General features: G+C 45.7%; 1 protein-coding gene across 2 annotated transcripts in view; it reads right to left on the reverse strand.

Moving 5' to 3' along the window:
- Positions 1 to 22,305, reverse strand: part of LOC117518596 (guanine nucleotide-binding protein subunit alpha-11-like) — a 53,993-nt gene that overhangs the window by 31,597 nt on the left and 91 nt on the right. The window contains exons 1-4 of one of the 2 annotated variants that reach the window (XM_034179768.1): positions 22,144 to 22,305; positions 21,768 to 21,934; positions 5,920 to 6,104; positions 5,687 to 5,841 (exon numbers count right to left, since the gene is read on the reverse strand). The exon at positions 22,144 to 22,305 is cut by the window's right edge and continues 91 nt beyond it. In XM_034179768.1, the coding sequence (XP_034035659.1) occupies positions 5,687 to 5,841; positions 5,920 to 6,104; positions 21,768 to 21,918 (491 nt within the window). In that variant the 5' untranslated portion in view covers positions 21,919 to 21,934; positions 22,144 to 22,305. Of the gene's footprint in view, positions 1 to 5,686; positions 5,842 to 5,919; positions 6,105 to 21,767; positions 21,946 to 22,143 lie in introns of both variants that reach the window. The other variant, XM_034179769.1, reaches the window with a different exon arrangement.

Below are 22,305 nucleotides of genomic sequence, written 5' to 3' on the forward strand. Positions count from 1 at the left end.
TGATTATCTGTTATCTGTTATGTGTCAGAATTGTGTGTCTAAATTACTAAATGAGTGCGTCTAAATTACTGCTGTAATCCTGACAATGGCAGGTGGTTCATCCCTTTATTCAGATGTGCTGTGTGCAACAGCAGTATTCATCACATGGTAATGCTGCACATATCTGTGAGGGTACTCTTAAAAGGTGTCCTCTTTCAATTCTATACAAGTTGGTAATCAGTGAAAACATTGTTCTTCTAGTTATGCAAGGAATGAGCCCCTCACTGACATTCGACTTATAATGACTTGCACTGCATTGAGACTGCAGGCCTTAAAACTCAATTTCAATCTACTACTTAGAGCCGATGCTTTGTTTGCCTGTCACCATTATTGTTTTTGATGTGGCCAACATCACACCCTCATGCATTTATGCTTGCTTATGCAGCCATGAAGTCACTGGACAAAAGTGTTTGATATCTTTGCAGGAGAACAAAGGTTCAAGTCTTAGAGATCCTGGTGCTATGTCTCTTACTGTATGGTTGTGAGATGTAAACACTAACCAGTGACCTACAACTGGATGTCTTTGGTACCAGGTCTCTTTGAATGAACCTTAGGTACTGCTGGAATTATTGTGTTAAATAAGCGGCTACTCTGGGAGATTAAGATGAGAAGTATCACTTCTATTGTGAAGGGGTGTCAGTTTCTGCATTTTGGCCATATGGCATGTTTCTCTAGGAATGATTCAGCACATAGTTTCTGAGTGTTGAGGGCCCCAGTGGCTGGAGAAGGCCAAGGAGATGCCCACACTTCACCTGGCTGCGGCAGCTAAATGGTTAGTTTAATGGAGATGGGGATGGACCCGTTGTCTCCCTGGGTAGTTGGTGTCCGGGACTCCGTGCGATTCTGTGGTGCCGTGGATGTGGCAAAGCGTGGCAACAGCACATGCTGCCAGAGCTGACGTGCTCATTCAGTTGTGGTTGGAAATTTACATACGGATAGGCTTGAATGTTGTGGTACTTTTTGGGCTTTTAACGACGTCCTTGAACTGTTCTTTTGCCAGACTGGAATGATTACTCAGCATACATCATAAATGACTTTAAAAAACAATAATTGGGTGCACAAGCTTGAATTCATTTTGGATCTTCTCTAATCCACACAGGATCAAAGTTACAGTGCCCTCCAAAAGTATTGGGCCCCTTGGAATTTCACAGATTTTAATTTGCTTATGCCATTTCAAATACAAAAAGTAAATCAGGCTTCACAATACAAAAATTTCTAAAATTATCTTCCTTAAATTCAAACTCAAAGCAAATCTCTACAACTTGATAGAAATTAATTAAAAATATAAAAGCCAAGATGATGGGTTGCATAAGTAATGGAACGTGTTACAGTTCAGGACCACAGAAGAGCAAAGCTTAGACCCCAGGATGCAGGCAGCAAGAAACAAAAGGTTAAGTGCTAAAACAAGGTGCTTAATGATCCAAAGTGACGGTGGTAATACAGCTGTGGCAAAACTCTCCCAAGTGGCAAATCCAAAAAATGCAAAGACAGACAAAGTGATTAAATAACAATGAAAAACAACTGTCAAAAAACGACAATGAGAAGGACACTTACAACTGGTGAAGCACGACAAGGCTGGAGGCAGGTATGACAAACTGAAAGTAATCAACCAGTAGTGCAAAACCGAATGGGCGTGACTTAAATACCAAACTAGCTAATGAGTGACAGGTGAAATACATCAGGATCAGGGCGAACACAACATGCGAGGACTGAATGAATATGAAGTGGCTAAAACAGACATCTAAGTGTGAGTAGAAAAATAAAGCAACAATCACACATAAAGAGAGGAAGGGACAACAAAACCCAATGATCTGAGTGCAATCTAATATATGCAAACATGGAAATAACCATGTAATCAGAATCGCACGGGGACAGACCAGACTCAACCGCAGGAATTAATATGACAGAAAACATAACCCTACACATACCGGAACACAGTGCTGTAATCACACGGAAGAATAAATAAACACTGAGCAACACAGGGGCAAACATCACACGCACACCCAGATGCCCCACACACACTCACACATGACACGAAAGGGACATGCCCACTCACACATCCAAGAATGCAGACATAGACTCAGAAAACCGCACAACAGGTGACAGGACACGCATGCTCACAGACCACAGGGAGACAGGACTAGTGACCAAGGACAACAAAGACACTCAAAAACCCTGGCCACAGTTCAAATGCCAACAGGAACACTTTAGCTCCTTTCACACCGGGCCAATGTAGAATTGCACAATGCAGTGTATGGACTATGCTGGGCTTATGCAGTCCTATGGCGCGTTTATTCAACCCAACGTGGCAATATGCTGAGGGACGCAAAGGGGTCCGTGAAATGGACACAAAAATTTAACACATTTAATTTTTTTTAAATTTGGTACATGGACTGCATTTATATAGTGCTTTTCCATCTGCATCAGACGCTCAAAGCGCTTTACACATCAGTGCATCACATTCACCCCGATGTGAGGATGCTGCCATGCAAGGCGCTCACTACACACCGGGAGAAACTAGGGGATTAAGGACTTTGCCCAAGGGCCCTTAGTGATTTTCCAGTCAGGCTGGGATTTGAACCGTGGATACTCTGGTCTCAGGTCCAACGCTTTAACCACTAGACCATCACCTCCCCTCCCCTTTAATTTAATTAAATTTTTGAGGACTTTCAGGGTAGAGCACTGGACGTAGTGCTCTACGCAGGTTTACACAATACTCTGCTACTGTATGTTAGTCCATGCAACACTGCGCTATTGTACACCATGCCTCCACAATTTTACACAACCCTACACCAGTCCAGCGAAAAATCCTTTGAGGTTTTTATCAGTACATTCCTGCATTGCTAAATTTCATTCATCCCACTGAACGTTGCTGGCAGTGAAGCTTCAAAACCACATAAGACGAAGAGGCAGGCCAAGCTTCAACGTCCACTATAACTCCTCACGTACGACGCACCAGTGAGAAGACATGTCCACGTCCACTCCTCACGGATGGGTCGCGCAATCGCCGGGTGCAGCTCTGCCTTCACCTCCTCAAGTTCTCTCAAGATTGTGGCACGTTAAATAAAGTCCATTAACTCCTGGAAATAATGTATTCTGACTTTTTCCAATGTATCAAATCCATCTGCGTGTCCAGAAAGTCTGTAAAAACAGCATCATGGCGCCAAGCTTCTCCCCCTATGTGCATTCCTGTCATTCCTGAAGTTTTTCGTTGTGTACAGGAGCGCCGTGTTACACAGACTTGCATGCAGTAACGCTGTGCTGTGCAGACCTGCTTAAAACTGTCCAGCGCTCTATGCCGAAGAAAATTAAACATGTTTAATTTCTTCCATCCTACGCACGTAGCCCTCAACATACTGCTGCGTAGGGAGCAAAAACTTGGTGTAGAGCTGCTAAAAGTGGGCGGAGAGCTGCTCAACTCGGCGTACACGATACGCCACAATAAGCAGCTCTACGAATACGCCAGTGTGAAAGGGGCTTAAGACTTGGAAATAATCGGGTTTATTGCCAGTTTTCTTCAGACAAGTCAGGGGATGGATACATGAACATTTCCAAGTCAGTGAATATGTTTTGGACTTTATTTAAAACAATTATGAAGAAATACAAACAGTATGGCACTCTATGGTAAATCTGTGTGGAGTACGAGTACACAGTTCTAAAAAACTGTGTGACTGTGTAAGGAGACGAGTGAGGGAAGACACCCAGACAACCCAGAAGAAGTGATTATAGGCTTCCCTTGCTGTGAGTGGAGAAATTGTGCAAAGTGCATGTTTTGCATTTTGTGTCGCCAGTTATAGAGCTTCATGATGAAGTGGTATAGAGGAGGATTTTCTTAAAAGGAAGACCTGAAAGTTCAGCTACAATTTGCCAGAAGGTACATCTGAGATGCAAGCTTAGATTTGATGTTTTGGTAAAAGAAAATCCTTCTCTGCTCCACTTCATCATGAAGCTGTAACTGGTTTGAGTGTAAGGAAGATAATTTTAGAAATGTTTATATTGAGAAGCCTGATGTACATTTTGTATTTGAAATGGCATGAACAAATTAAAATGTGTGAAATACCAAGGGGCCAAATACTTTTAGAGGGCACTGTATACAGACAAGCTCAAATATATACATACATTTACTTAAATCTTTTAATATCTGGCGTTGAAGGTTCTACAATGCCCCTTTAACATGACAAGGCCAAGGCCTATTAACTTCTCTCTACTGATCATGATTGACTACAACTGGTAGTTTCTCTTTGCCCGCATAAAAAGGATGTGTTTGACAGCACTCATTGGACTGACCAATACTCAGACCAATGGGAAAGTCTAAAGAACTCAGTGAAGATCTAAGAAGGTGAATTGTAGATTTGCACAAGTTGGGAAGGTCTCTTGGAGCCATTCCCAAACAACTGCAGATTCCAAGATCATCAGTCCAAACAACTGTATATAAGTGCAAGTTAATCAGATGTGTCGTCACTTTCCCAAGGTCTGGAAGAAGACCCACACTGTCACCCTGAGATGAGAGGAAATTGGTTAGGATGTTCAGAAACAACCCAGGAATCACCAAGGCTAAGGCCTGTCATGAGCTAGAAAATGCTGGAACACCAGTGTCACTGTCCACAGTGAAACAAGTTTTACATCACCATGGACAGAGAGGCAGAACATCAAGAAAGAAAATTGACACCTTCAAGCTAGACAGAAATTTACAGCTGCCCACATGGACAGGCCAAATGTCTTCTGGAGAAATGTTTTATGGCCAGATGAGACAAAGACTGAGCTATTTGGCCACAATGACAAGAGGTACATTTGGAGCAGTAAAGGTGAGACTTTCAAACTTAAGAACACTGTACCAACTGCCAATCATGGTGGGTGGTAGCATCATGCTCTGGGTTTTGTTGCTGCCAGTGGTACTGGTGCATTGCATAAAGTGGATGGAATAATGAAGAAAGAGGACTACCTCCAAATTCTTCAACATGACCTCAAATCAACTGCTAGACAGTTGAAACTTTTGGGTGTTCCAGCGAGACAATGATCTCAAACTCACACCAAATCTTCTGGGTTTTTATAAAGCAGGCTAACATTAGGCTTCTGGAATGACCTTTCCAAAGTTCCAAAAGCCAAGAAATGAACCAATTTAAATGAACTCTACCAGTTCTGCCAAGAAGAGTGGTCAAATATCCAGCCAAAATTATGGCAGAAGCTTGTTGGTGGCTACCAAAAGGTTTATATCACCGCTGGTCGAGGTGCAGGGACATTTAGCCAAATAATGAGTAAGGCTGCATGTATATATTTGAACCTATATGCATAATTCTGACCCTGTGCGGACTGACCGCTGGGATTCACTCCAGCCCCCCGTATTAGCTTGTTGAAAAGATGTACAATAAGACCTCTTTAAAGTCTCAAACCATTGCTTTCTGGGAAGTTGTTTCTTGTTTATACTAAATAGTACTAAAGTTCAAAACTTTCAGTTCAAAACTAAATCAGTTTGGCAACAATATTATGGAAAAACTTTCCCGCATTAAATAAATGCATGACTAATTCCTCCCCTGTCTGTTTTTGCAGAATACAGTGTGTGGACTTGCTTGTAGGATGATGTCATCATTACCAGTGATAATAGGCTTCCTTCTGATTCACAGCCCTAACTGACAAACCAGCTACTCACTACTCTGTGGAGTCCAGTAGCTGGTACTCGCAGCGGCGGCCATAGCAAACCCGAATGCCTGAATCAGCCCAGAGGCGGCGGATTGCCTCCACGTAGCGCCGTTCCAGCTGGGCGACCTGCACTGTGTTTACTTCCTGTATCCATGTAGCATAGAGCTGCGGGAAAGTGAAGAAGTATATGAGTTTTTGGCCTATGGATGAACCTTGTAATGCCTCTGATCATTGTGGGTGTACCTCGTTTTCGGGGTTGGAGTAGGGAATTTTAAGGGTTGTCATGGCTCCTGTCATGGCCTTCATGGCTGTGAAGATGTTCTGGAAGATACATTTGGAAAAGCCCTTCCTGTCATCCTCTGAGAAGCCTTTTCCATGGATGATCCTCATCTGCCGGAGAAAAGTTGTTTTTCCACTCTCTCCAGTTCCTAAGACGGCAAAGACAATAATTGTTTAACAAGTCGTGAAGACAGCATGTTTAAATCCAGCTGTTGGCTGGAGTTCTTTTTTTTTAGCTGATGACTGTGTGAGATCAGTCCAGAGGAAGTGGAACTCTTCGATCATCTGAATGTGCTGGCCAACGGCTAACGCGTCTGTACTCCTCATCAGTAGTAATGTTTGGGTAGATCCCTTTGTCATCATAAAGCAACACGTTTGTGAACATTTCTGTGAAAGCCTGAATCAATGCTGTACTTGCTGTTTTATAACTATCTTGTGCTTTCAGGTGAGAGATCAGGATAAGACCATTTTTGCCAATCTGTCTGTGTGCATCATACAGACATGGATGGATAGGATTATTTTGGTTGCTACAGTGATGCCAAAGGCTCTGACAAGGTATAATGACCAAAGATAAGACTGAATGCTTAGATTTTTAAAGAAAGACTGATGTGTGTGTGTGTGTGTGTGTGTGTGTGTGTGTGTGTGTGTGTGTGTGTGTGTGTGTGTGTGTGTGTGTGTGTGTGTGTGTGTGTGTGTGTGTGTGTGTGTGTGTGCTTAAGTCCTCTGACCTGCTTCTTTCTAGCCATTTCAATTTATTACCCTACGTATCAGAGAAGCGGCAACAGAGGGTTTTGATTTTATTGGTGACTATGGACAAGAGGGGTGGTGGCCAAGTGGTTAATGTGCTTGGTTTTAGTGCAGAAGGTTCCGGGTTCAAATCCCACCCCTGCCACATTTCTCCATGTAATGTGGAGTTGCGTCAGGAAGGGCATCCAGCGTAAAACCTGTGCCAATTCAACATGCAGATCCACCTTGGATTTGCTGTGGCGACCCCGATGTTGTGAAAGTGTAGTAACACGGACCCACAACAGGGGGCGTAAATGAACGGACAATAGATGAGCCAAAAAATAACAATTTAATGTTGTGAATGTGCACAACGGAATACAGACAATTGCAGATTTAGAATCAAGTCAAAGATACAAAGGTGACGTGTGGGCAGGCTCGAGGATAGAAAACGTCTGCCCACACGATTTCCACTGCCCACGGATCTGGAACACACCGGAGCCGCCAAGTCCTGAGTCCCCAGGTGGCCACCGTCTCCAGCTGTCAGATCTGGTACTGCTGGCAGGAAGCAAAAACAGTTTAATGGTGGGTGTGTGCACACCCAGCAAACAGTCAGCAAACACAGTCCCTCTTCTGATGGGAAAAGCACCTCCACCTCAAACACAGGAACACAGTTAGTGCAGTCCTTCTGGAAATACTTAGCAAGTTTGGAGTGAGGAGCGAAATGCGTCAACTCCTCCCAAAATCCACAAACTCGGCTATCATCCACAACTTGGCTTCTAGCTGTAAGTATATCACAAGCAACAACTGCAAAGGTTCAGACATAAGCAATGTGCAATCGGCACAAAACGGCTGAGAGTTTACCTGAGAGGTAGAACGATATCTCGGCAGTGAGGTGGAGTTGCTGCCCGGCTTTTGTGGAGATGGTGGTGATGAGTGACAGCTGGTGATGATGATGAGTGACAGCTGTCACTCCCGGTTGCTCCTGTGATGCGGTTGCGCCCCCTCGTGCCCGAAGCCCGCACTTCAGGCAGGGCGCCCTCTGGTGGTGGGCCAGCAGTACCTCCTCTTCAGCGGCCCACACAACAGGACCCCCCCCCCCCCCCCCCCCCAACGGGCGCCTCCTGGCGACAGACCAGGCTTGTTGGGGTGACGGTTGTAGAAGTCGGCCAGGAGGGCCGGGTCCAGGATGAAGCTCCTCTTCACCCAGGAGCGTTCTTCGGGTCCATACCCCTCCCAGTCCACCAAATAATGGAACCCCCAGCCCTTACGACGGATGTCCAGGAGCCTGCGAACAGTCCAAGCAGGCTCCCCGTCGATGATCCGGGCAGGAGGCGGCGCCGGTCCAGGGGTGCAGAGGGGTGAAATGTGGTGAGGTTTGATGCGTGACACATGGAAGACCGGGTGGATCCGCAGTGAAGCTGGGAGTTGTAGCTTCACTGCGGCAGGACTGAGGATCTTGAGGATTTTGAACGGTCCGATGTAGTGGTCCTTTTGGTGATTCCACCTGTAAGGGGATGTCCTTGGTGGAAAGCCATACCTCCTGCCCAGGCTGGTATGCAGGGGCCGGGGAACGCCGGCAGTCTGCATGGGCCTTGGCCCTCATCTGGGCCTTCAGCAGGGCAGAGCGGGCGGTGCGCCACACCCGACGGCATCTGCGAAGGTGGGCCTGGACCGAGGGGGCACCGACCTCTCCCTCCACCACTGGGAACAATGGGGGTTGGTACCCCAAACAGACCTCAAATGGGGAGAGGCCGGTGGCGGAGGACACTTGGCTGTTATGAGCGTACTCGATCTAGGCCAGACAGGCCACCGGGTGCGTGGAGGTCACGCAGCGGAAGGCCTGTTCAAGTTCCTGGTTTGCCCGCTCTGCCTGTCTGTTCGTCTATGGATGATACACGGACGAGAGGCTCACAGTGGCCCCCAGTTCCCTGCAGAAACTCCTCCAGACTTGAGAGGAGAACTGAGGACCACGATCCGAGACAATGTCAGTTGGTATCCCATGCAGACGTACAACGTGGTGGACCAGGAAGTCTGCGGTCTCCTGGGCTGTTGGGAGCTTCGGGAGGGCCACGAAGTGGGCCGCCTTGGAGAATCGGTCCACTACCGTGAGGATGGTCGTCATGCCCTGGGACGGCGGGAGGCCCGTGACAAAGTCGAGGCCAATGTGTGACCAGGGGCGATGAGACACCGGAAGCAGCTGGAGGAGTCCTTGAGTCTTTCTGTGGTCTGCCTTGCCCCTGGCACAGGTGGTACAGGCCTGGACGTATTCCCGGACATCAGCCTCCATGGACGCCCACCAGAAGCGCTGCCGGACCACTGCCACGGTTCTTCGCACCCCTGGGTGACAGGAGAGCTTGGAACCGTGACAGAAGTCCAGGACTGCAGCTCTGGCCTCTGGTGGGACGTACAGTCGGTTCTTCGGGCCGGTCCCCGGGTCTGGGCTCCGTGCCAGGGCCTCCCGGACGGTCTTCTCCACATCCCAGGTGAGGGTGGCCACGATAGTGGACTCGGGGATGACTGGTTCCGGAGGATCTGACAGCTCCGTTTACAAAGACGAATCGCTGCAGGAAGTCCCGCAAGACGTCATTAACCAAAGCTTGGAACGGAATGACCAGGTACTCAAAGTGACCTAACGGGGTGTTAAATGCCGTCTTCCACTCGTCTCCCTTCCGGATCCGAACCAGGTGATACGCATTCCTACGATCAAGTTTGGTGAAAATTTGAGCTCCATGTAGGGGCGTGAACACTGAATCCAACAGGGGCAACGGGTATCAGTTGTGAACCGTAATCTCATTCAGCCCTCTGTAATCAATGCATGGACGGAGTCCGCCGTCTTTCTTGCCCACAAAAAAGAAACCACCACCCATCGGGGAGGTGGAATTCCGGATCAGCCCGGCAGCTAATGAGTCCCGGATGTAGGTCTCCATTGATTCGCGCTCAGGACGTGAGAGATTGTACAGTCTACTGGACGGAAACTCAATGCCCGGGATCAATTCAATGGCGCAATCATACGGATGGCGCGGGGGAAGAGTGAGTGCCAGATCTTTGCTGAAGACGTCAACAAGATCGTGGTACTCCTCGGGCACCGTCGTCAGATTGGAGGGGGCTTTAACCTCCTCATTAGCAGTCAAACCGGGGGGAACCGAGGATCCTAAACACTCCCGGTGGCAGGTTTCCCTCCACTGAGCCACAACCCCAGACGGCCAATCAATCCGGGGATTGTGTTTTATCATCCATGGGAAGCCCAAAATCACGCGGGAGGTAGAAGGAGTCACATAAAACTCAATCTCCTCCCGATGATTCCCAGACACTACCAGAGTTACAGGTAGTGTCTTGTGTGTGATTAAAGGGAGAAGGGTGCCATCTAGTGCCCGCACCTTCAATGGTGTAGGGAGCGCCACTAGAGGGAGCCCTACTTCCCTTGCCCATCTGCTGTCCAGCAGATTCCCTTCTGACCCCGTGTCCACCAGTGCTGGGGCTTGAAGGGTTAGATCCCCACTCAGGATCGTAACTGGAAGACGTGCAGAAATGCGTGTATGTCACACGTGAATTTCTTGGCCCACCCTTAGCCCAGTTTCTAAGGGCAGGCATTGGTGTTTAACCGCTTGGGGCAGTCTCTCTGCTGATGCTCGCTTGAGCCGCAGATAAAGCACTCCCCGCGGGCCAGTCTCCTCTGTCTGTTAGAAGCTCTTAATTTAGCCCTGCTCGTGTCCATAGCATCGTCAGCAGGGGGAGTTGTTGCCACACGGAGCGCTGAGGCTGTGGAGCGTGGGGAGGGTGGAACCTTTTCGGACACGGAAGGGAGAGGGACGGCGCGTGCCAGGCCACGTCCTTCGTCTCGCTCCCGACGGCGTTCTTCTAACCGATTGTCTAATTGTATAACTAGATCAATAAGCCCGTCCAAATCCCGCGGCTCATCCTTAGCCACCAGGACGACAGTCCATTTACGAAGGCGGCGCAGAGCGCAGTAGTATTCCAGCCGGACCTCGCAGCTGCGATGCGGAAGTCGACTGCGTACTCAGCTGCGCTCCAACGCCCCTGTCTCATAGACAGCAGCACTGTTGAAGCGGTCTCGCCTCTATTGGGGTGATCAAAGACTGTTCTGAACTCCCTCACAAACCCAGTATATGTTGTTAGGCACCGCGAATTCTGCTACCAAAGCGCCGTAGCCCAGGCACGTGCCTCACCTCGAAGCAAATTAATTACATACGCCACCCGGCTGGAGTCTGACGCATACATCACGGGACGCTGTGCCAAGACGAGCAAACACTGCATCAAGACGTCTGCGCACGTCTCCACACAGCCTCCGTACGGCTCCGGGGGACTTAGGTATGCTTCAGGGGATGGTGGGGGGGTTCGTTGAACGACCATTGGAACGTCTATATTTGGCACCAGGACAGCAGGAGGAGGAGCTGCAGCAGCGCCCTGTGCGCGCGCTTCCACCTGTGCGGTGATAGCCTCCATCCTGCGATTGAGAATGACGTTCTGCTCGGTCATTAAATCCAACCGAGCAGTGAAGGCGGTGAGGATTTGCTGCAACTCACCTACCACGCCTCCTACTGGCGCCTGTGCACCCTGCTCTTCCATTGGTTGTTCAATCGTTGGTTGACGCCCCTCGGAGTCCATGACGTTGGCCGAGATATCCTTTTGTGAAAGTGTAGTAACACGGACCCACAACAGGGGGTGTAAATGAACGGACAATAGATGAGCCAAAAAATAACAATTTAATGTTGTGAATGTGCACAATGGAATACAGACAATTGCAGATTTAGAATCAAGTCAAAGATACAAAGGTGACGTGTGGGCAGGCTCGAGGATAGAAGACGTCTGTCCAGAGAAGGGCCGGTCCCCACACGATTTCCACTGCCCATGGATCTGGAACACACCGGAACCGCCAAGTCCTGAGTCCCCAGGTGGCCACTGTCTCCAGCTGTCAGATCTGGTACTGCTGGCAGGAAGCAAAAACAGTTTAATGGTGGGTGTGTGCACACCCAGCAAACAGTCAGCAAACACAGTCCCTCTTCTGGTGGGAAAAACACCTCCACCTCAAACACAGGAACACAGTTTGTGCAGTCCTTATGGAAATACTTAGCAAGTTTGGAGTGAGGAGCGAAATGCGTCAACTCCTTCCAAAATCCACAAACTCGGCTATCATCCACAACTTGGCTTCTAGCTGTAAGTATATCACAAGCAACAACTGCAAAGGTTCAGACATAAGCAATGTGCATTCGGCACAAAACGTCTGAGAGTTTACCTGAGAGGTAGAACAATATCTCTGCAGCGAGGTGGAGTTGCTGCCCGGCTTTTGTGGAGATGGTGGTGATGAGTGACAGCTGGTGATGATGATGAGTGACAGCTGTCACTCCCGGTTGCTCCTGTGATGCGGTTGCGTCCCCTCGTGCCTGAAGCCCGCACTTCAGGCAGGGCGCCCTCTGGTGGTGGGCCAGCAGTACCTCCTCTTCAGCGGCCCACACAACACCCGAGTGCAAACAAGGGAGCAGCCAAAGGGACTTATTTTATGGACAAGAGAGATCAAAAAGACCTGGACAGATATCCTTCACCTTTGGTGAGAGCATTACTGAGTTAGATATCTAGAAGTTGTCAGATTTTGGTGTAGTTTGGTCAAAGGTCAAGAACAATATGGCCCCAAAAACACTTTTTTTTTTTTTGTATATCTCAACAACCAAGAAATCTAGATAGATCTGATGAATATACTGACCAGCAGAATATTTGTGATTGACTGATCTGACATCATACAGAACTCGTATGATGAAGTCGTACACACAGTGCATCTGGAAAGTATTCACAGTGTTGCCCTTTTTCCACATTTTGTTACATTACAGCCTAATTCCAAAATGGATGAAATTCTTTTTTTTTTCCAGAAAATTCTACACACAATACCCCATAATGACAATGTGAAATAGTTGTTTTTTGTTAGTTTTTTTTTTAGCTTTTTGCAAATTAATTATATACTATATATATATATATATATATATATATATATATATATATATATATATATATATATATATATACACACTCAACAAAAATATAAAAATATAAATATAAACACTTTTGGTTTTGCTCCCATTTTGTATGAGATGAACTCAAAGAACTAAAACTTTTTCCACATGCACAATATCACCATTTCCCTCAAATATTGTTCACAAACCAGTCTAAATCTGTGATAGTGAGCACTTCTCCTTTGCTGAGATAATCCATCCCACCTCACAGGTGTGCCATATCAAGATGCTGATTAGACACCATGATTAGTGCACAGGTGTGCCTTAGACTGCCCACAATAAAAGGCCACTCTGAAAGGTGTAGTTTTATCACACAGCACAATGCCACAGATGTCACAAGATTTGAGGGAGCGTGCAAATTGGCATGCTGACAGCAGGAATGTCAACCAGAGCTGTTGCTCATGTATTGAATGTTCATTTCTCTACCATAAGCCATCTCCAAAAGTGTTTCAGAGAATTTGGCAGTACATCCAACCAGCCTCACAACCGCAGACCACGTGTAACCACACCAGCCCAGGACCTCTACATCCAGCATGTTCACCTCCAAGATCGTCTGAGACCAGCCACTCGGACAGCTGCTGAAACAATCGGTTTGCACAAACTGTCAGAAACCGTCTCAGGGAAGCTCATCTGCATGCTCGTCTTCCTCATTGGGGTCTCGACCTGACTCCAGTTCGTCGTCGTAACCGACTTGAGTGGGCAAATGCTCACGTTCACTGGCGTTTGTCACGTTGGAGAGGTGTTCTCTTCACGGATGAATCCCAGTTCACACTGTCCAGGGCAGATGGCAGACAGCGTGTGTGGTGTCGTGTGGGTTTTCTGATGTCAATGTTGTGGATCGAGTGGCCCATGGTGGCGGTGGGGTTATGGTATGGGCAGGCGTCTGTTATGGACGAAGAACACAGGTGCATTTTATTGATGGCATTTTGAATGCACAGAGATACCGTGACGAGATCCTGAGGCCCATTGTTGTGCCATACATCCGAGAACATCACCTCATGTTGCAGCAGGATAATGCACACCCCCATGTTGCAAGGATCTGTACACAATTCCTGGAAGCTGAAAATATCCCAGTTCTTGCATGGCCGGCATACTCACCGGACATGTCACCCATTGAGCATGTTTGGAATGCTCTGGACCGGCGTATACGACAGCGTGTACCAGTTCCTGCCAATATCCAGCAACTTCGCACAGCCATTGCAGAGGAGTGGACCAACATTCCACAGGCCACAACTGACAACCTGATCAACTCTATGCGAAGGAGATGTGTTGCAATGCATGAGGCAAATGGTGGTCACACCAGATACTGACTGGTATCCCCCCCCCAATAAAACAAAACTGCACCTTTCAGAGTGGCCTTTTATTGTGGGCAGTCTAAGGCACACCTGTGCACTAATCATGGTGTCTAATCAGCATCTTGGTATGACACACCTGTGAGGTGGGATGGATTATCTCAGCAAAGGAGAAGTGCTCACTATCACAGATTTAGACTGGTTTGTGAACAATATTTGAGGGAAATGGTGATATTGTGTATGTGGAAAAAGTTTTAGATCTTTGAGTTCATCTCATACAAAATGGGAGCAAAACCAAAAGTGTTGCATTTATATTTTTGTTGAGTGTATATATATACACTTGTATATATATATATATATATATATATATATATATATACACACACACACACACACACACACACACACACACATATGAAATCACATGTACATAAGTATTCACAGCTTTTGCCATGAAACTCAAAACTGAGCTCCACTGATCATCCTTGAGATGTTTCTACATCTTAATTGGAGTCCACCAGGGGTAAATTCAGTTGATTGGATATGATTTGAAGACACACACCTGTCTACATATAAGGTCCCACAGTTGACAGTGCATGTCAGAGCACAAACCAAGTGTAAAGTCAAAGGAATTATGTGTAGACCTAAAAGACAGGATTGTCTCGAGGCACAAACCTGAAAAAGAGTACAGAAACATTTCTGCTGCTTTGAAGGTACCAATGAGAACAATGGCCTCCATCACCTGTAAATGGAAGGAGTTCGGATCCACCAAACTTTCTAGAGCTGCACTCTAAAAAATAAACCTCTGTTTCAACGAGGAAAAACTGATGTAACAATTTACATAATTTTTTATTTTTAAGTTATCTAAATTTAACTAAAGTTATCTCAACTTAACTAGAGAAGCCTTGTAGCATTAACACAGTTGCAAATTGAAATAACTAAGTTGAAATAACTTAAAAATTGTTAGATCAATTTTTCTACTGACAGCAGGGTTTTTTTTTTTTTTTGTTTGTTTTTTTTTGTTTTTTTTTTAGAGTGTACCAGCTCTACAGTGAAGCATGGTGGCTACAGCATCATGCTGTGGGGATGTTTTTCAGCGGCAGGAACTGGGAGACTGGTCAGGATTGAGGGAAAGACAAATGCAGCAACTGAATTTACCCCAGGTGGACTCCAATTAAGCTGCAGAAACATCTCACGGATGATCAGTGGAAACAGGATGCACCTGATCTCAATTTTGAGCTTCTTGGCAAAGGCTGTGAATACTGATGTACAAGTGAGTTATTATTTTTTTTTAATTAATTTGCAAAAATCTAAAAACAAAACTGTTCTTCATACTGTCATTATGGGGTACTGTGTATAGAATTTGAGGAAAAAAGATTAATTTCATCCATTATGGAATAAGGCTGGACCATAACAAAATGTGGATGGAAAAAGTCAAGTGCTGTGAATACTTTCTGGATGCACCGTATGCTTAGAGTCCAGTGATCACAACAAGCAACGTCTCAAAACACATCCAAGAGTTGAAGAGTTCAGTCACATTCAAATGGACAGCAACTGTTGTACTTTTTTTTTTTTAACTACATGATAGTCCCCATCACATAGGAATGCTGCAGATCTGAAACAGCTCCCACACAGACCTCACACATCCAATCATGGATGGATGGATGGATGGGTCCCTCAACTGTACCACCAACTGGCACCAGCTCCTAATGGGCACCTGTGCTCTCTGCTGCTGTCTGGAATGCAGTAGAGGAACCTCCTGGCCCTGGCGGCACCTTATTTCCTTCTGTTTCACAGTCTTTGTTCTTTACATCTTAATTCCACATTTGTGTGTGACGAATGCGAGCAAAGGCTTGACACATTCATGGGTCCAGCGTCTTAAATCTCAACAGGGAATTAAACCAACACACTTCTAACTTCACAGTCTAATTGTCATAATTTAAAATCCTATACCAAATAGAATAATTCAGTCGTAGACTGTTGTATGGAATATGTAGACATTTAGGCAAATGGATGATGCTCTGATAAAAATAAAATGCAAATACAACCTCTAACTGAATCCTTTTAAAACAAATTCCAATACAAAACACCAACAGTCAGACTGATACCTCAAGATATATCAATAAAATAAAGACTAATATCAGTAGCCTGCTGCCTTTAAAGACAAAACATTAACAGTGAATGCGATATAACTATTTGTATGTATATTATAATAGTGACGTCCCCTGGGGTTACAACGTCTCATTATTTCTTCTAACAAACACTTCATCCCGCTCCCCAAGCAGTGCTGAAGTGTTTGATGGACACTTCCTGTTCAAACAGCTTTTCCTGTAATTCGACAGGTACAGTGATACAGGAAATAAGACGAGGCAATAATTCAACCGTGTTTGTTGTTGCTTTATATTATTTTACTGCAGTAAAACTGTCACATCGAGTGACATCACATCAAGTTCTCAGGTCTCAGGTCTAAAGCAAAGCAGCACGTTTAGAGCACATACCTCTGCCAAGGGTCAAAAGACGTCTGAATGTTGAAGAAAAAGGTCTGTACTACAAGCTGCAATTGATTCATTCAAATCTAATGTGGTTTTCCCCTCATAACATTGAATAAAAAAAATAAATCTGTCCTTCCAATCAATATTTCCACCAAGTCAGATTACAATAATAATAAAAATAAGAAATCAATTCATTAGTAATTTTGCTAAAACAGACACATCATCGAGCCACTCATTGGATCCACAGGGATAAACGGCTTGTGGTGGCCAAGCTTTTATAACGACGTCACTTTTGGATCCTTCAATGTCGGCTCTTTCTATCATCATGAAGCAGAATTCACCCGCGTTGGATTGTTCACCCATTAAGAGGGAACACGAAAGATCCCCCGTACTGCTGTGCAAATCGTCGTGCCAATGCGTTCCACTTTGTCTCGCTTGATGCCACGCTATATAAAATAATCATTGTGCAGCATTTGCTCTCAGAACTTGGCTGATGAAACCATTCTCTCATCGCTCCCAGAATCAGAATCACAGAGAAATTATCTGCAGCTGCAGCTTCTCTCTTGTACATCCTACGGTGGAGAACGTATTTGGAATAGTCTCAAAGGTAATTATTTATAATTTATATATATAAAATATGTATATACATACAATAGCAGGATAAATTCTACAAGTGGGATGTGTGACATAAAATTCTGAATATATGTAACTATAAATGTATTTGGACAATATCAACTTTTCAAATTAAAAGTGTATGGCCTTTTAATTTTATTTTAAAGATTTAAGTCATGATGAGTATGAGGAGGAGCTCGGAGTCGAGCTGCTGCTCCTCCACGTCGAAAGGAGTTAGTTGAGGTGGCTCGGGCATCTTTTCCGGATGCCCCCTGGACGCCTCGCTGGAGAGGTGTTCCGGGCACGTCCCATTGGGAGAAGGCCCCGGGGAAGACCCAGGACACACTGGAAGGATTACGTCTCTCGGCTGGCTTGGGAACGCCTTGGGGTTCCCCCGGTGGAGCTGGGGGAGGTGTGTGTGGATCGGGAGGTCTGGGCGGCTTTGCTTGAGCTGCTGCCCCCGCGACCCGACTCTGGATAAAGCGGAAGAAAATGGATGGATGGATGGATGGATGAGTATGAGGATCAGCACCTCTAAATCTGAGGCCATGGTTCTCTGCAAGAAACTAATGGATTGCCTACTCCGGTTAGGGAATGAGGTCTTACCCCAAGTGAAGGAGCTGAAGTACCTTGGGGACTTGTTCAAGAGTGAGGAGACAATGGGGCGTGAGATTGGCCGGAGAATCGGCGCAGCAGGGGTGGTATTGCACTCGCTCTATGGTACTGTTATAATGAAAAGGGAGCTGAGCCAAAAGGTGAAGCTCTCGTACTGGTCAATCTTCGTCCAACTCTGACCTATGATCATGAGCGTTGGGTCATGACCAAGAGAACTAGATTGCGGGTACAAGTGGCCAAAATGGGCTTCCTCAAGAGGGTGGCTGGTGTCTCCCTTAGAGAGGGTGAGAAGCTCGGTCATCCGTGGGGAGCGTGGGGAGCTCAGAGTACAGCCGCTGCTCCTTGGCTGTTGCCCCCACGACCCAATCCCGAATTTTTTTTATTTTTTTCATGATACCGTCATCAAATACGTCACATTTTTTGTCCACAACTCTAACCATAACCACGATAATGCCCACACTCCAAATTCTGTGATACCATCATGAAATAATTTCATGATACTGTCACGAAATGTGTTAGTATCATGAACTAATAGATTAAATCACTTATCATAATGCCATTGTAGCGGCTGTACTCTCTCTCATCTGCATTGTGTCTCCTCCCTCAGGACGCTAATTCACGATCTCCGGCATGGGAGGCGGATGCTCTGTCCTGTCGGCTAAAACTAGAGGTCTGTCCTGATTTGGCCTTTTGACTACCACATGCACAGTGCCTCCAACTGGTCTCTGTCACTCTATCAGGAATTGACGTGAGATTGGGTTGCATTTACAAAACATCTTATGAATGTTACGGTGCACATCCCTGTACGCATAACATGCAAGGCCAAAGGTAACTTCCAATAATTTCAAAACCTCATGCATGTGCACAAGCACTTCCTCCTGCAGACGACATTCAAAAGGAAAATATTTGGGCCCGTTCACACATAGTGTGAATATGTACAACTCAGGGCAATTCACGTCGGAACAGCTTATACGAGCGAACCACGAAACATCACATGTGCACGATGCCGCTGCAATGGTTTATGCATGCGGGAACACAGTGCCAGCAGCTGCTCAATGTGGTTACACATCGCACAGCTGCTGTGAAGAAAAAAAAAATAAATAATACATGCTGTGATGGTTTTGTGCACGCAGGAACACAGCACAGGACTCAAACCTGCACTTTCCAAAAGCTCTGATTGCCAGTCAGAAACTTTACCACTGAGCTACCATCGCTGTCCTGTGAAAGGTGCGGGAAACTCCTGATATCAGGAAGGACATGGATGTATTTTAAAAAAATAAAACCACACACCATATAAAAACACAGCATTTTATTGAAATCTTATCAAGCAGACATTACAAATATGATCTGTCTGTTTCTCTGTAGATGACCCATGGTCACAGACGTACACTCATGAAATGACATGAATGGAGCAGTGCGCTCATGTCATCATGTCCACATCTGCTGCCGCGTGTCCAGCCAGCCCCATGCACGTGTCCTGCCGAACACGCGTGCTTTTTGGACGATGTGCCGCAGGACTGACACCACATCATGTGGAACAGAGCTCACGTGGGTGACGTGACAGTCAGATCGCCCACTGCTTGTTACAATCACAATTCCAATGAAGTTGGGACGTTGTGTGAAATGTAAATAAAAACAGAATACGATTTGCAAATACAATGACTTGCAAATCCTCTTCAACCCATATTCAACTGAATACACCAGAAAGACAAGATATTTAATGTTCAATCTGACAGACTTTTTTGTTTTTGTGCAAATATTTGCTCATTTTGAAATGGATCCCTGCAACACGTTTCAAAAAAGTTGGGACAGGGCAACAAAAGACTGGGAAAGTTGATGAATATGATTGGGTATAAAAAGGAGCATCCCCAAAAGGCTCAGCCATTCACAAGCAAAGACGGGGAGAGGATCACCACTTTGTGAACAACTCTCAACATTCAATTGCAAGGAATTTAGGAATTCCATCATCTACAGTCCGTAATATAATCAGAATATTCAGAGAATCTGGAGGACTTTCTACACGTAAGCGGCAAGGCCGAAAACCAACAGAGAATGTCCGTGACCTTCAATCCCTCAGGCGGCACTGCATTAAAAACCGACATCATTGTGTAAAGTATCTTACCGCATGGGCTCAGGAACACTTCAGAAAACCATTGTCAGTTAACACAGTTCGTCGCTTCATCTACAAGTGCAAGTTAAAACTTTACCATGCAAAGCAAAAGCCATACATCAACAACATCCAGAAATGCCACCACCTTCTCTGGGCCTGAGCTCATTTGAATTGGACAGACGCAAACTGGAAAAGTGTGCTGTGGTCTGATGAGTCCACATTTCAAATTGTTTTTAAAAATCATGGATGTCGTGTCCTCCAGACAAAAGAGTAAAAAGACCATCCAGATTGTTACCAGCACAAAGTTCAAAAGCCAGCATCTGTAATGGTATGGGGGTGTGTTAGTGCCCATGACATGGTTAACTTACGCATCTGTGTGGTACCATCAATGCTGAAAGGTACGTACATCCAGGTTTTGGAGCAACATGTGCTGCCATCCAAGCAATGTCTTTTTCAGGGACTTCCCTGCTTATTTCAGCAAGACAATGCCAAGCCACATTCTGCACGTGTTACAACAACGTGGCTTCATAGTAAAAGAGAGCGGCTACTAGATTGACCTGCCTGCAGTCTAGACCTATCGCCCATTGAAAATGTGTGGCGCATTATGAAGCGCAAAATATGACAACGGAGACCCCGGACTGTTGAACAACTGAAGTCGTACATCAAGCAAGAGTGGGAAAGAATTCCACCTACAAAGCTTCAACAATTAGTGTCCTCAGTTCCCAAAAACTTACTGAGTGTTGTTAGAAGGAAAGGTGATGTAACACAGTGGTAAACATACCACTGTCCCAGCTTTGTTGAAATGTGTTGCAGGCATCCATTTCAAAATGAGCAAATATTTGCACAAAAACAATAAAGTTGATCCGTTTAAAATTAAATATCTTGTCTTTGTGGTGTATTCAATTGAATATAGGTTGAAGAGGATTTGCAAATCATTGTATTGTAACCGTTTTTATTTACATTTTACACAATGTCCCAACTTCATTGGAATTGGGGTTGTATGATCTGACGGTCCATTTCAACCTGGGGGCAACCTGTCAATGTGCACGCCATGCGCTCTGCGTGCTCGCTCGCACACAGCAGCCCGTCGCCACAGCGATATATGTTTTTATTTATGTCCATGTGAGGACAGCAAGCAGACACACGCGCATCACAGTGGGCAGTTGTTAGTCCATGTCCATCCAAACACAGTACATGTTGTCCAGATCCACAGATCAGCCGAAAGTTGGCCGACACCTGCCGTGAGAGGGTTCCGATGGGCTTGCACAGCACTAGTGTGCAAATATTTGTTGCAACAGGTGTATGAGGCATTGGAAGCAGCTACGAATTTACGTTTTGCATACAATTCCTGCTTCATGCGCACTTTATGCGCAATTCGACCAAATTCACACTTTGTGTGAAGGGGCCCTTCCTTAAGGAATTGTTACAGCTCATTAAAATGACCTGTAATTTTGAACCACATTTCAGAAATAAACCGACTTCATAACACTTGGATTTCAGTAGAAACTAAATTTTGACAAATGTGTGAAATTCAAAAGGATGCACAGCTTTAAATATTCAAGCGATGTTTTTGATGATACACGTTTCTCTGTCCTTCCAGTTTTAAGGACTCAACAATCCAAATTCTGCTGCACATATTACAGGTAATTTCACAGGCTGAGAACTCATCAAACCAGCTGCAGCAGGCTGTCAGACAAACGTCTTTACTGTGTGTGTGTGTGTGTGTGTGTGTGTGTGTGTGTGTGTGTGTGTGTGTGTGTGTGTGTGTGTGTGTGTGTGTGTGTGTGTGTGTGTGTGTGTGTGTTTCAGGCACATGCTTCACATTGCTGAGAAAACAGGACAGACACTTTGAATGTGTGTCAGAATGTTATTCATGTCAGCACCCTCTCATCGAACTTCTCCCATCCACTCTGTAAAGTTGCATGTACGTGCGCTCACTGACCCAGCAGGAGGATTTTGATCTCCTTTCGCTCTCTCTTCTTCTGCTCCTTTAGCATCTTCTTGATTTTTTTGTCCACTGTGACGCTGTCCTTCTCCTCGGCAGACAGACAGCACACACAGGCCCGACGGCACCGCTCCCAGCAGCCAGCCATGGTCCACCAAAAAACACTGAAATGACGCTGTTAATGAATAATCACATGTGATAAGAGTTGACAATAAACTTACAATCTGTCCAGCTGATGTCCATTTGTTTTTCCTTTCACAGTCATTTCCAGATCTTGGGGAAACCATATTCTAAGTTTCCTGTCTACAGAATTAAAAGTTTCCTGGTTCCTACAAACCCGGCCTACTTCAGCATGTTACAAAACTCTGCTCACCTTCAGTCAGTCTGTTACTCTCCGTGAACAGGTGGAAGACACTGACAGCTTTCCGTGCGCCATCGTCCTCCGTGTCCTCTGTGGCGCACACAGACACAGACGCACACACATACACACCAGTTCCGCACTTTAACTTGCTCACGAGCACTTCTGAGTCCGACA

The sequence above is a fragment of the Thalassophryne amazonica genome, chromosome 10 (genome assembly GCF_902500255.1).
Source record: "Thalassophryne amazonica chromosome 10, fThaAma1.1, whole genome shotgun sequence".
In the NCBI taxonomy this organism is placed as follows: domain Eukaryota; kingdom Metazoa; phylum Chordata; class Actinopteri; order Batrachoidiformes; family Batrachoididae; genus Thalassophryne; species Thalassophryne amazonica.